The sequence below is a fragment of the Typha angustifolia genome, chromosome 12 (assembly GCF_048772165.1).
Source record: "Typha angustifolia cultivar Huaian chromosome 12, ASM4877216v1, whole genome shotgun sequence".
Taxonomy (NCBI): domain Eukaryota; kingdom Viridiplantae; phylum Streptophyta; class Magnoliopsida; order Poales; family Typhaceae; genus Typha; species Typha angustifolia.
Window position 1 is genome coordinate 7,265,257 of NC_133250.1, and position 13,483 is coordinate 7,278,739.

General features: G+C 33.5%; 1 protein-coding gene across 3 annotated transcripts; it reads left to right on the forward strand.

Moving 5' to 3' along the window:
• The first annotated feature begins 725 nt into the window (after window positions 1–725).
• Window positions 726–12,405, forward strand: LOC140771650 (GTPase-activating protein gyp1). 3 transcript variants are annotated; one of them, XM_073113223.1, is made up of 10 exons: window positions 726–953; window positions 1,944–2,100; window positions 2,184–2,367; window positions 4,703–4,773; window positions 6,341–6,478; window positions 6,579–6,670; window positions 8,300–8,571; window positions 10,236–10,321; window positions 10,389–10,490; window positions 11,991–12,405. In XM_073113223.1, the coding sequence occupies exons 1-10, from the start codon at window positions 820–822 to the stop codon at window positions 12,150–12,152; spliced, it is 1,398 nt and encodes a 465-aa protein (XP_072969324.1). In that variant the 5' UTR covers window positions 726–819; the 3' UTR covers window positions 12,153–12,405. The 3 variants fall into 3 exon arrangements, with proteins under 3 accessions (XP_072969324.1, XP_072969325.1, XP_072969326.1); XM_073113224.1 differs by having other exon boundaries at window positions 815–953; window positions 1,944–2,089; window positions 2,169–2,367; XM_073113225.1 differs by having other exon boundaries at window positions 815–953; window positions 1,944–2,089.
• The last annotated feature ends 1,078 nt before the right edge of the window (window positions 12,406–13,483 follow it).

Below are 13,483 nucleotides of genomic sequence, written 5' to 3' on the forward strand. Positions count from 1 at the left end.
CTACTCTTCTAAGCTACCAACCCGGCCATGATCTTGAGCCAGGCCTAATAGCTAGGGTTGAAAACAGGTCGGATTAACTTCGACCTGACTTGCTATTTGACCTGATTTGGGTCGAATTTGGATAAGAATTTTTATTTGATTTGGATACGGATAGAATTTTTGAAAAAAAATCCCGAACATGAATTCAGATACGGCTTGGATATAAATTTCGGATTTGGATACCAATATCGGATATCCGTTTACCCGCATATTCTTTTGAATGATTTATAATTTTTAGTTTGCTCATTTAAATAGTGAATATTGATATTATCACTAATAATATGTTATATATTATTTGTAGAGATTATTTTTTTTAATTTTAATTTTATTTGACATACAAAAGAATTAATTTTTGTGAAACTCTTAATATTTTTGAAATAATTTATGTCTAAATAAAATATTATAAATTATTTAAAATTTGATCAATATCCATTTAAGATCCGATACTCTATTTGAAAATTATCTATAATCATTTAGCTTGGACATGGTTTTAAATTTGATTATCTTTTCAATATTTGTATTCAAACTAAAAATATGAATCCGGACGTGGGTTAAGTATTATCTAGTCCTTATGCACGATTCGTTTTATGATATTTGAGAAAAAAAGAACAGTTTCAAATAGAAATTTATGAAGAAATCCTGTTCTTTCCTAGATATTCTTTTTGTTGCCTTCGTGGGTTTTTGGAATAATGAACAGAAGGAAAAGATTATAATAGAAATAGCAACAGAATAGAGGAAGCCGAGGTACTTAAACATGGTGTCGTCCACAGCAAAGAATTCATGAAGAGTGGCAGACAGGAAGAGCGAGGTAAGGAGATGAGTGGCGGTGGTGGGAGCAGCAGCGGCGGCGGCGGCGGCGGCGGAAATTCTAATCTCGAGTGGAGGTTTAACCAGACTCTCAGAAATGTCCAGGGGTAAGATTCGATCTCTTTTAGCTCCGTAGATCCTCGGTGAAAGGTTTGAGGCAAAAAGCCAGATCTTTGATGGGAATGCTAATGACGTTACGATGTCTCTCCGATTGGATCTAGAGAAACGCAGATGGGTTTTTTAAATTTGATTCCTTGATGTAGGAAATTCGATAAAGATGGGATATTGGTTCTTTTGGTGCGCTGATGGTAGAATTAGGCAACCGGGGTCTGAGCTTATATCATTATGAACACTTCCGGCTTGCAAGACATTTCTGAAAAGGATTAGATCCGTCGATTTGTTTTCCTTTGTAGGAATTTTTGGCTTGATTTGACTTAGGTTGCTGTTCTGTCGTGGAGTATTTTTGCTCGCAGATCTATAAGTATTACCATTCATTTACATCTGGGCGCAACTTAAATTCAGATGGGTTCGTTATGTTTCTTGATCTATTTTAAGATTACTATAAATTTCGTATAGGGAATTGAAATCACTGATTTCACCGGTTATCTGCAAACTCCTACTATTGAATCCTAGAAGTGATTAATAACCACATCTATAAGTACGCGTCGCAGCAATAAAGGATTATAGTTTCTAGTATAATCAGGATTAAGCAATTGTCTCTTTGATTTCTCCGAGTCTTTTTCTTTCTTTACATCGAGGTTCTTCTTCCTTAATACCTTGAATCAGTTTGGCAACATGTCAGGCTTGATATTATGCAACCAGCTTTGACTTGAAAGCTTGTCTAGCCTGTAGATCAAATTTTTTTCCACCTAACTTCTAAGGCCAAATCATTTGGTCTCAGAAGTAACATCTAAAATGCAAATTCATAAATATAGGTTCCAGAATTTTGATCTTTTCAGTCATATTGTGAAAGGCATTTGCAAGTTCTTACAGTTGTACAGTTAGAGTTTCTTCTGTTTCATGATTTAATTGAGTAGAGCGATGATTAATTTGGAAATTAATGATTGCAATGCTGCCTTTTAATGTTCTTCCTCCAGGTTACTTAAAGGACGCAGTTTTCCTGGCAAAATTTTGCTAAGCCGCAAATCTGAGCCTTTAAATGAATGTGCATCACCAGAACACTCTCAACACTTTGAGAGAAGCTACTCTGAAATTGATCATGATCAAGATGAACATTTGGACGGTTCGTTTGTGGTAATCTTTGTTCAATGTTAATGTTTGCCTCTTATCATCTACAATGACTGAGAATGTTCATATAATAGTTCCACTCACCACAGGAAGAAGCACAAAGTTCTGGAAGCATGACACATAATACAAGTCTTCACAAGTCCAATGTATCATCGACAAGTAGCCTGGCATCATCTCCTGATGCTCAAGGATCGGTTTCTGGTGCTAGAGCCACTGATTCTGCAAGAATAACAAAATTCACAAGGGAGCTTTCAAGACCAGCTGTCATATTAGGTATGCATTTTCTTTGTTTATTTATTTTTATCAAAGTAAAGTTTGCAGGATAATCTCTTTCAGTAATAGTAGCCCAGTCCATTATTTTAATGGTAGTCACAGTTTCCTTGTTGCCGTCTTGCCTAGTCTTTGCATATGTGTTTTTTTTTTCTCAATTATTTATTTACAGATTCAATTCTTTTGCAGATGATTAGTACTTCCCTCCAAATGATGCTGCCATCGCTAGTTAACATGACCAGTATATGTTTCCATGATAGGCGTTTCTTTTCTCTTATCAATATTATAACTTAAACTGGCACTCTCCTAGATTATTTTCTTTGTAGTTCTAGCTATTTGGAAACTTTAAAACAATAACTATTTGCATGTGGATTATAAACAAACTCATTGCCTTTCATCTCTATGTATAAGATTCATATACAGCCAGAGGGACCATGTCAAAAACAACTCATTTAGATTATGTACACAAACATTCAGTTTGTATGTGTGATAACTAATATTTTTATGGATCATTGTGATGTTAGAAGATACCCACATCAAGAACAATGTGGTTTTGATCGATTAGATATGCCTACTCATCCAGCTATGATATAGGCTGATAAAAGATACTCAGTTGTAATGTTTGCGTTTAAACTTAGGAAGGATAAAAGGTACTAGATATTACATAACTTTGATATGAAGAAGCATCTATGAAAATAAAAAAATTTCAAATGCTAGAGCTACACATTTTTCCTTGTATTTCCATAGACAACTTGAGGGAAAAACCATGGATTGCTATGCTGGTTGGTACATATTGGTATTGTGCTAGTAAATTATTGGCACCGATATGAGATACTCCCTCATAAGTCATAACCACTATACCCATGCCTTAGGTATTGAGCAATGAGCATATCTTACTTTAAAGTAATCCAATGGATTTATATCATCCCTTTGATTTCCCTTTGTCCTTTGTTGCTGTATTTATTCACATCAAACTTTAGAAATTAAAGGAAAATTTTGACTTTCCCTGAGCTATTTGTCCCAACTTAAAAAATTGAGAAAAAATGAGGAAAATTATCAAATTAGAACCTTATTGCATGTCTTAGACTAATATACCTTATATAATGTTGAAATATTACAATTTAGCTGTTGAAACCTATTTTGGGTCCTAAAAAGGTTTACAAATTGTTTTATAGGCATGTTAAGGCCATCCAATCTGTTAGTGGCACACTGGTTGGACACATCATGTGTCACTATATGTACCATACAAAACCAAGATCTGGTGCCTCATGTTTCCTTTGGCACACAGACTTTGGTTAAAATAATAGATCAAGTCCTAGAGACCAAAACTTCAATATGAAAGTGAAACATCCAAGAAAGTAGAAAATTTCAAATGCTAGAGCATTATGTTTGTCTTAGTATTTTCATATATAGGATGGAAAACCAATATATCAAGTTCTGGAGATTATAGAAGAGAAATGTTTACTAACTACAAGGACCAATAATAGTTCCTACATTTTAATTGTTTCCTTTAAAATTAAAATAGCTATCAAGGTTGAAGGTTTCCATTTGGTAAATTTTGTGGAATTCTTTCTTCATCTTCTATTCTTCCACTTATTCTTTCTCACAACCATAAAACAGAGAGCAAGGAGGGAGGGGGGAATTAATCAAGTGGAGATGGGTTAGGAATACATGTAGGAAAAGGGTCAGTTTATGAGTGAGATGAGAAATAAGGGATAGATGGTGTGTGAGGAGACTAGGATAGACACCAATGAGTGTTCCAGGATGGGTGGCCCTTAGTTATTAAGCCAGTAGAGTCTAGGATTAGTGGGTATCACATAAATTAGGATACTGTATGTAATGGGGCTTTGGATAAGTCTTCTGGGCTGGATTGTTGGTATTGTTGGGCACATGGTTGGCATTAAATAGAAGAACCAGAAATCTGCCTGAATGCAACAGCGGCATCAAATGGAATGAAAAAGTGATCGTTTCAAACTGCCTTTCAGTATCTGCTTAGAGGTTAAGAATTCATCACTTTACAATGTGAGATTGATCAAGTTTGCTTACGCCAATGCTGTTAGTTCTGCTTTCTCTTTTGGTTGGTAAGCATTTGTCATTCTTACTTTTAGATGCTTCATTTATCCGTGTGAATTTCATAATGAGGTAAAGCCATTTTTTATGGAATATTTTGGTTCTTAATCTTGTCTTGATTTTTTTTAATACAAAGCAATCTTTTTCCACTGTATTTCTCTGATCTCACTATGTTACTTATTTTTTAGTTTTGTTTGAAAATATAATCTATGCTTGTACTTTTTAGATCTTATTAATTTATATTCTTGCTGATATCTATATCTTGCAGAGAAATTACGTGAACTATCTTGGAGTGGTGTTCCACCTTATATGCGCCCTAACATATGGAGGCTTCTTTTGGTAAGTGAGGTCCTGAGTTGTTTCTACTTTAATCTAGTGTTCAGTTATTTTTATTATGCTAAGTACTTTTTCTAAGGTTAAGTTGAACTTTCCTCTATTTCTTTACTTGTTTGTTCTTTGGCAATTTTATTTCCTTGAGATGCTTTCTAGAGTGGCCATGTATGCATAGTTATGAAACTCTGTGTACTTAAGGGAACTATCAAGTATCAACTATCAATTATGTTGACATGCTTTTAGAGGGAAGGTAGTGTTTTACTTGCATAGAAGATTCCTTGAGAGGAATTAGTAAGAGTGTAAGACATGATACAATGGCTCTTGGTTTAACTCAACAGAATGGTCCATATTTGTCTATATTGATTATTGACCAGACGTCTCTAGAATACCCAGCTAAATACCGTAGTCTAAATAGATAAACTACACTGGTTTGTCGACTATTTTATGAATATTTATCTTTTGAATATTCAGTAGCAATATTTTATTATAGGTAAAACAATCTCATACCTATTTTGTCCCTAAATAAAAAAATTGCATGTTTCTACTATCACAATTGTTTCCATTGATTAGCTACATATATTCTCTTCCTTATTTTATAATGTATTACTCTCATAGACTTTCTTTTTATTTATTTTCATGAATATTTTTCCCTTGTCAGGTTCTCCATAACTTCATTTATGTGCACACCTCTGTGCTTATATTTCTATTATTTAGCCAGACAAATGTTCTGGGTTTGATCAATTATTATGGCCAGTCAAATGTTCTGGGTTTGAGACAGAGTTGTTATTTGAACATAGACTATAGGAAATAAGGGATCATTTTGTGTATAGCATATTCAATAGTTTAATTCTGTGTTAGCACTCTATTCTTAATCCCTAATACTCATTTTTATAATGTATTAAATATTAATATTGATGTATAAACTCTTATTCCCAATATCACATCATTACATTTGTAAGATAGAGTTGTATCTCAAGGAGCTGATATTTTGTTTATGAATGGACAGCACTTAAAACTTGATTTGATCCTTTTTCCACCTGACATGCCATTACCTTGACTTAATCAAAGAGAGCAACAGATTGGGAAACTTGTATTTCAGATGTAGGCATCTGTTTAAATTGATTTTGTTTGCTTGTATATAAAGGATGAATAATTGCATTATGGAGCATGTTCTTTTAGCTGATTTTTCTGTTGCACTTGGAAGTCTGAAACTCAAATATCTTCTTACTACGAGGAGCTTATTCTGGGATGCCTAGCAACTTCCTAGTTTACATAAGAAGAAAAGGATTCATTTAATATTTCAAATTTTGAATGCCTTGTGCTACTTTTCAGGTCACTCTTATTGAGCACAAAGAGAGAATAATTTAATTCTGAATATAAGCTAGTATTTCAGTCAAATACTGCTTGTTGTCTTCATTTAAATGGATATCTATATTATAATTATATAATCTAATTTGACTTTTTTTGTTATTACATTACAATGCCTCGTATTTCAGTACCTCTGCAAGATTTGCACTAGTGTAATTTTGAGTGTTCTGTCTTATATTTGAATTTAAGTATCAGCTGACAACAGGGATATGCACCACCTAATTCAGATAGACGTAAAGGAGTTTTGACTAGGAAAAGACTTGAATATGTTGACTGTGTCTCTCAATATTATGACATTCCCGACACTGACCGGTCAGATGATGAGATTAACATGCTTCGCCAGGTTATTTGCTGGGTTTAGTTTTTTTTTTAAACTTTTTATTTCTACATGAGAAAATTAACTAATTCTGCAGTATCCTAAGTTGCTTGTTTTGTGTTCTTAGATTGCTGTTGATTGCCCAAGAACTGTACCTGATGTCACTTTCTTCCAGCATGCACAAGTTCAGAAATCTTTGGAGCGAATTCTCTACACATGGTAAGAGATCTTGACTTGTTCGGCTGTTGTAATCAGCAAAGGGGCAGAGTCGGATGCTTTTTATTGGTACTTGATATTAGTGTTTTAGGATCGTATTTTGACGTAAATGATGTATTGTAGTTAATTAATGTACACAGTAACTGTTTGGCTATCTCAGGTCAACATTAAAGGAAAAGTTCTTTATACGTAATGATTGTTATTTTCTTGTCAATATCTTATGTGCAAGCATTCCAATATTTGGGATTTAAATGCATCATCAACACTTTTGGATCTGGAAGACTGTAAAGAGTTATAAACGACTTCCTTTCTCAAGTTACTTTCGTACTTCAGCTCAAGCTATAGTTCAAGATCTAGTATTCTTTAAATTGTTTGATACTCTTTTACATGTCATCAAGATTTAATACTGATACTCTAGATCCTACTTTGGAAGCTGCAGAATGGTAGACATAGTGTGGCGCTAAGGCTTACAACCTCGTGTTTTTGCATACAAGTGATTATTGATTCAAGTTGTGGAAACAACCTCTTAATTAAGGCTGCATATCTCTTCTCCTCCCCCATGCCCAGTATTGATGGGAGGCAGTACAATGTCCTTTAAATAGCAGATTTCTTTAGAGATAATTTGAATATTGGCTCTTTTAAAATATGTCAATCTACTCTTGCAATTGAAACCAACGATAGCCGTGCTACTGGCACGCATTTAACATATTTTTATAAAAATTTTAGAATATTTAAAAATGTTTTTAGATCTTTGGCATATCATTCTTTGATTTTTAATTTATATATATATATATATATATTAATCTACATTACAGTATTTTATTTTTAGATTATTTTCGTAAATGACTCATTTTATTAAAGATAAAGTAATAGATAAATATAAATATTATTCAACACATAATATGATTGAATACATTCATCAAAACTAATATTAATGGTTGAATACTTTATAATATAATTGAACACATAATATAAATTGATAATAGTTCAATAATTAAAACTAATATCTAGTTGAATGTAGAATGACGGGGATAATCAAATATTTTATTTAATGATGATTGATAGAAGTTAAAAAAATTAAAAAAAAGACTTCCACATTGGCACGAGGATCAACATGCAGTAGTGCCGATTGAATCAAATACTTTATTTAATGATAATTAATAAAAATAGAAAAAGTTTGAAAAAAAGACTATATCAGCACAAAAACTGGCACAAGTCAGCACGGGGGTGTGCCACTGGCATACCCTATGTCAGGTGCCACTATCACCACTGGCACGACAAATGTCGATCGACACGGGGTGTCTTGACTAACACGGCCATCCTTGATTGAAACTATAATTAGCTGTAGAAGCCACTAATATAAATGATAGGAATATCTTTCCTCTTACAATGTTCATCTTTAAGTACCTAGTGACATGCCTTCATAATTATTTATTACAAATGATGGTATATGAACTATGAAGTATGAACAACAAAGTGTTATCATCCAATTGTTGGGGCAGGCTATATAAATTTCTTTTCTTCATTCAGTTCAACAAATTAGCATATATACATATAATCACACAAACCCAAGCACATGCACACAGACACACACAAATATAGCGAGTAATTGAACTCTGTTTTCCTTTCCAGGGCTATTCGTCACCCAGCAAGTGGATATGTTCAAGGAATAAATGACCTCGTCACACCATTTTTGATAGTGTTCTTATCAGAATATCTAGATGGAAGCATGGAGAGTTGGTCAACGTCAGATCTTTCTCAACAAATAATCTCTGATATAGAAGCTGACTGCTATTGGTGTCTGTCAAAGCTTCTTGATGGAATGCAGGATCACTATACTTTTGCTCAACCAGGAATTCAGCGCCTTGTTTTCAAACTGAAAGAGCTAGTTCGACGAATAGATGGTATTTAATTGTCATCTCTTATGCACTTTATTTTATTTCTTCATAACATGTTTGTTATAAGCTGTTATAGCTCGACCTGCATTTGTCTACTTTTGTGGTTAGATGCATGAACATGCCTCACGATTGAGCTGCCAATATCTGATAGGTTTAGTTGTCAGTAAGCAAGATGAAATAAAAGTAGCTCATAGAGTTGACAAGTCAAAACAGTCTTTGACAAGGAAAATTGGTATAATTGTCTCTATCAAACACTTATCCTTCCTCTTTATTTGAGATGTTCCATTTAATAGGTCGCTATCGAATTCCTATTGCTTGTGTACCAGTGTCTACATCTCATTCACATAGTTTCCAAGCCGGTTCCAACTTATTCTGGTGTTATGCACCATGCCAATGCAGATTCAAGAGGTATACAGACATCCTTGGTGTCCGCTGATATATGGGTTGACCAGTTGAGTAAAGAGAAGCCTAATTCCGTTGTGTCATAGGTTCATTTGTTACTCAAAATTCAGCAAAACCATAAGGGAATTCAAGTTGGGAAAGCTATGCTAGTTTGTTTTGTCAAAATTAGAATAGCATGAAAAAACACTATTGACTGAAATTGATGCTATTTAAACCCAGAATATTGGGAGAAATGACTTACCAATTGTTAGTTTGCCGATCGAATATATGCATGAAAATTGTTACGCAGTAATATCATTTTATGGTATATTATTGTGTTACAAATATCTATGAGTTTTTTTTCATAGCTTTAGCCTTTAGATCAAATAGGTAACCAAAACCTCGTAGCAAGCCAAATTGTACCATAGCAGTCTGGATTGTATGATGGCATGCCAATATGGGAAAGCAAGACAATCCATGATCCTGTGTATTGCATTTTTTTGATGTAATTTCTGCTCAGTAGTTTCTTTTTCTTTTCTTTTGATTCTCAAGTTTGCTGCTGATGCCATATTTGTGTGTGGTGCAACCTTTCCTATTCATCACTTATCTCTTTGTAGCAATTATATAATTTTCAAACAATTGCATCACATGTGGTCTCCTAGCGGAAATTTTTTTTTTTGTTTTTCTATAGTAATTGGACAATTGAATACGCTTTCAGTAGGCATATTTATTTTCGAGAGAGAATGAATTATTGTTTTGGACCTTCCTAGTAGATCTAATATATGGTTTCCCTAATAGTGAGAACATTGTGTTCATTACAACATATATGTCAACTCATTTTCATCATAAAACATGTACTTCATGTAGAACTGCAGCTTAACATTAGTGAGTTTTCTTAATTTGCTGGTTATCATGTTGGGAATTTTGGAACCTGTCTTTGACCTTTACACAGTACTGAACTTTGTCTTAAGAATAAATGTTCTAAACATGTTTCTGATCCTAAATTTTTTTGTACTGTTAACAGCTTTTTGATAGTATTTTCAAGCATACAGGTAGCTCTAGACTAACTTGATTGTTTCTATAGGGTTTTCAGTCGAACCTCCTAGATGTGACCATTAATCTGATTACTAGAAGTGTCTATCTCTTGCATGGAGTTTAATTAGTTCTCGGCATAATTTTTTGTTTCATATTCTGCTTGTTCCTTTTTCTAATAAAAATTAATTTTCTCTTTCGGATTATTCATAGTTCTTTTGGTTGATAATTTCCTTTTCTTTTTTTATCATTTTAAGAGCCTGTATCAAGACATATGGAGGAGCAAGGATTGGAGTTCCTTCAGTTTGCTTTTCGGTGGTTCAATTGTCTATTGATACGTGAGGTTGGTGGGCATTCTTTAAGGCATTGTTTTTGTTTTTCAGTAGCTAAACTTATTTGGAATTTTGTAGATCCCTTTCCACCTTGTTACACGCTTGTGGGATACTTATCTTGCGGAAGGAGATTCATTACCAGAGTTTCTTGTGTACATAGCAGCTAGTCTTCTGTTAACTGTAAGTTCTGTTTCCTTTAAATTGTGCAAGGATTGAACATAAAAAGCTTGACACTGTTTCAGAGTTCAATTTCCTAGTTTTTTAAGTTGTTAATTTGTTGTTAGATCATTTTCTTTGAGAAGTAATTTTACCAGCACAATTCTGGTGGGTGTGATGTTTATTTTGTAAAAGTAGCTTCTTTTAACCTTTAAATTAGGGGTGAAAATGGACCGGATATAGATCAGATAGGGGCAAAATTATATCCATATCTATATTATTTTCTTTGGATAAAGATAGTGAACAGATAGTGAACTTAATTACCATATCAGCTAATTACAGTCACAGATATAGTTTACATATAAGATATTCCTATTCATTTTCTGAGTGTATAAGAACTTCTGATATAATTATTGAAATCTATAGACAATCAGTAAATATATGCAAAAACTAAATTAGAAATACATATAAAAGTATAAAAAATCTTTTATATCACTATTTTTATGATATTTTAAACTAAATAATATGCGGGTGATTTGGATATTATTCTTTGACCCATACCCGTATTCGCACAAACTATCCGGATACGCGTACGAATTCAAATATCAAGACGGATAAGAAAATGTCAATCTATAACCGGCAAAACTTGGATACGATATCGGATCAGGTCGAATTAAATCTGACCTGTTTTCACCCCTACTTTTATTTGTTGGATATGCACTGATTAGATGATTATTTAATTTATCTCTGCTTATACGGTACCTATAATCATCTGCATTCTTCTAATGCCTTCAAATAACACTGTGGTATTATGGTATATGAGTTAGAAAATTTGGGAGAGTACAACCTTGAAATTGTGTGCCTCAGCAGTTTTTAAAACTTGAAATTCATCGTGTCCGAAATTCTCTTCATGCTCTTGATCATAAGCCAATGCAAGACTTCTGCCGTAGCCTCATCTTAGGAAAACCAGCACAAAATGACATAAATTTGAAACCCACTCTTACTTGCCAGCTTTTAAAGCATTACCTATTGACTAGCAGGTCAGTTGGACGCAAATTTATCCAACATTACCTTTCTATTATCGGAAGGAAAGAAACATTTATACTGTGGAAAAGAGGTTTTGTGTTGAGATTATTGAAAAAGAGTAATGATAAAATGTTGGGAGGATATTGCCTCACATGTCTAAATACATTTCATTTGAATATTTGCTCTCATGAAGCTTTGATTAGAACCAAATTATGTGAATAGTATGTGAGAAGCTGCAGTCGAGTTAACTTTTAGCATCTTTATCTAGTAGAAAGAATGCTAGTTATTGGGATAGGATAATGTTCAATTCTGTTAACTGTCCAGAATTGATCTTTCTTTTCTGTTTCCAAGTTCTTTGTCTGCATCATTGCATACTTGCACATGTAGTACATATCGTTCCAACTGAGTGCCATAGTTGAACATCTAGTTTTGAAGTGAATATTTACATGGTTACATAGTCAGAGGCGGAATTCTGAGAACTGCATGTACATGTTTCAGTGGTCAGATAAGCTCCAGAAGCTTGATTTCCAGGAGATGGTCATGTTCCTTCAACACCTTCCAACGAAGAATTGGACCCACCACGAGCTTGAGATGGTCCTTTCCAGAGCTTACATGTGGCACACCATGTTCAACAACTCACCAAGTCATCTAGCTAGCTAGATTGCTCTCTCTCTCTCTCTCTCTCTCTCTCTCTCTCTCTCTCTTCCAGATGCCAGTATATGAATTTTCTCCAGTGATCTATGTATTTGATTTGAAAAGGGTTTTTTACGTTTTATGTATGTTTATCCTTTCTAGATAACAAACACAGATTTCTTTTATGTGCATCCAAGCTTGTAATTTGGTGTTCTAAAATTATGTACATCTTCGAGCATTTCTATTGCCCAAAATGAATAGATTCATCCAGATTCACAGATCAAGTCTTTGCACTAGTTTGAATTCAGTAAGACTTGAAATTTGAGGTCTAAATCTAGCTACCCTCATATTCCTTGGATAAATGGGTATATGTCTCGGAAAGAGTGATCACTCACAATAGTTGGAGGTCTCAGAGACACTACAGTTGGTAAAGAAGGCGGTGCTCATCCATCAGACGCGGCAAGTGTTCAAAACTATTTGCTTGGTCGGAGATGTGCCACCGGCGAATGGTAACCAAGGGGAACATGGTGTTTGCCATTGAATCCTTCCTTTTTATTCGTCTCTCAGCCATGGTTACAGAGCTAGTTCACGGTGAGACAGAAAGATGGACAAGACATCGAAAATATAAGAGCAAACCATTTTACTGGTATATTTATAACGTGAGAACTCCTTTATCATTATTAAACCTAAGGAAAGTTTACCCATCACACCTTAGATTTACTCTTTTAAGAGTTTTGTAATTTGACCTCTATTTTTTCTTATAATTTTTATTTAATATGCTTCGTTAATTTAAACGGTATTAGTAAAAAAATATTCAGTTACTTATATAAAATAATTTATTAATGCTTAAATTATTCATGCATTCTTTGAAGGAGGGATAGAGATGAGGAAAAATAACGGTGACGATATTTTAGTAATTTAGTCGATATTAGTTAATTAAAATAATGTTAGAACGTTAAACTAGAATTATAGAGAAAAATAAAAAGTCTGGTTATAGAGTCATCAAAAACATAATTTGTAAAATACCTTTAGAACTAATTTAAATTTACTCATTGATTTTTTTTTCTTTCTCTTTCTTATCTTTTAAAGTTGGTTAGACATAAACTATTGTTTGGTCACTAAATATGGATTGAGTCAAGCTCTCTCCACCATACATCAGTGTTTAACTAAAAATAAGTGGAAAAAAGACTTATTTGATCAAAAACTCTTCTTAATCCGCATAAATCCATGTTTGATTGATAAGAAGTGGATAGAAGAAGACGGTGAAAGTTTATAGGAAACCACTTTTAGCAAGTAATTATAACTTACTAATTTTTAGTATGAATTGGAAGTGTTATTAAATTGGATAATTATGATAA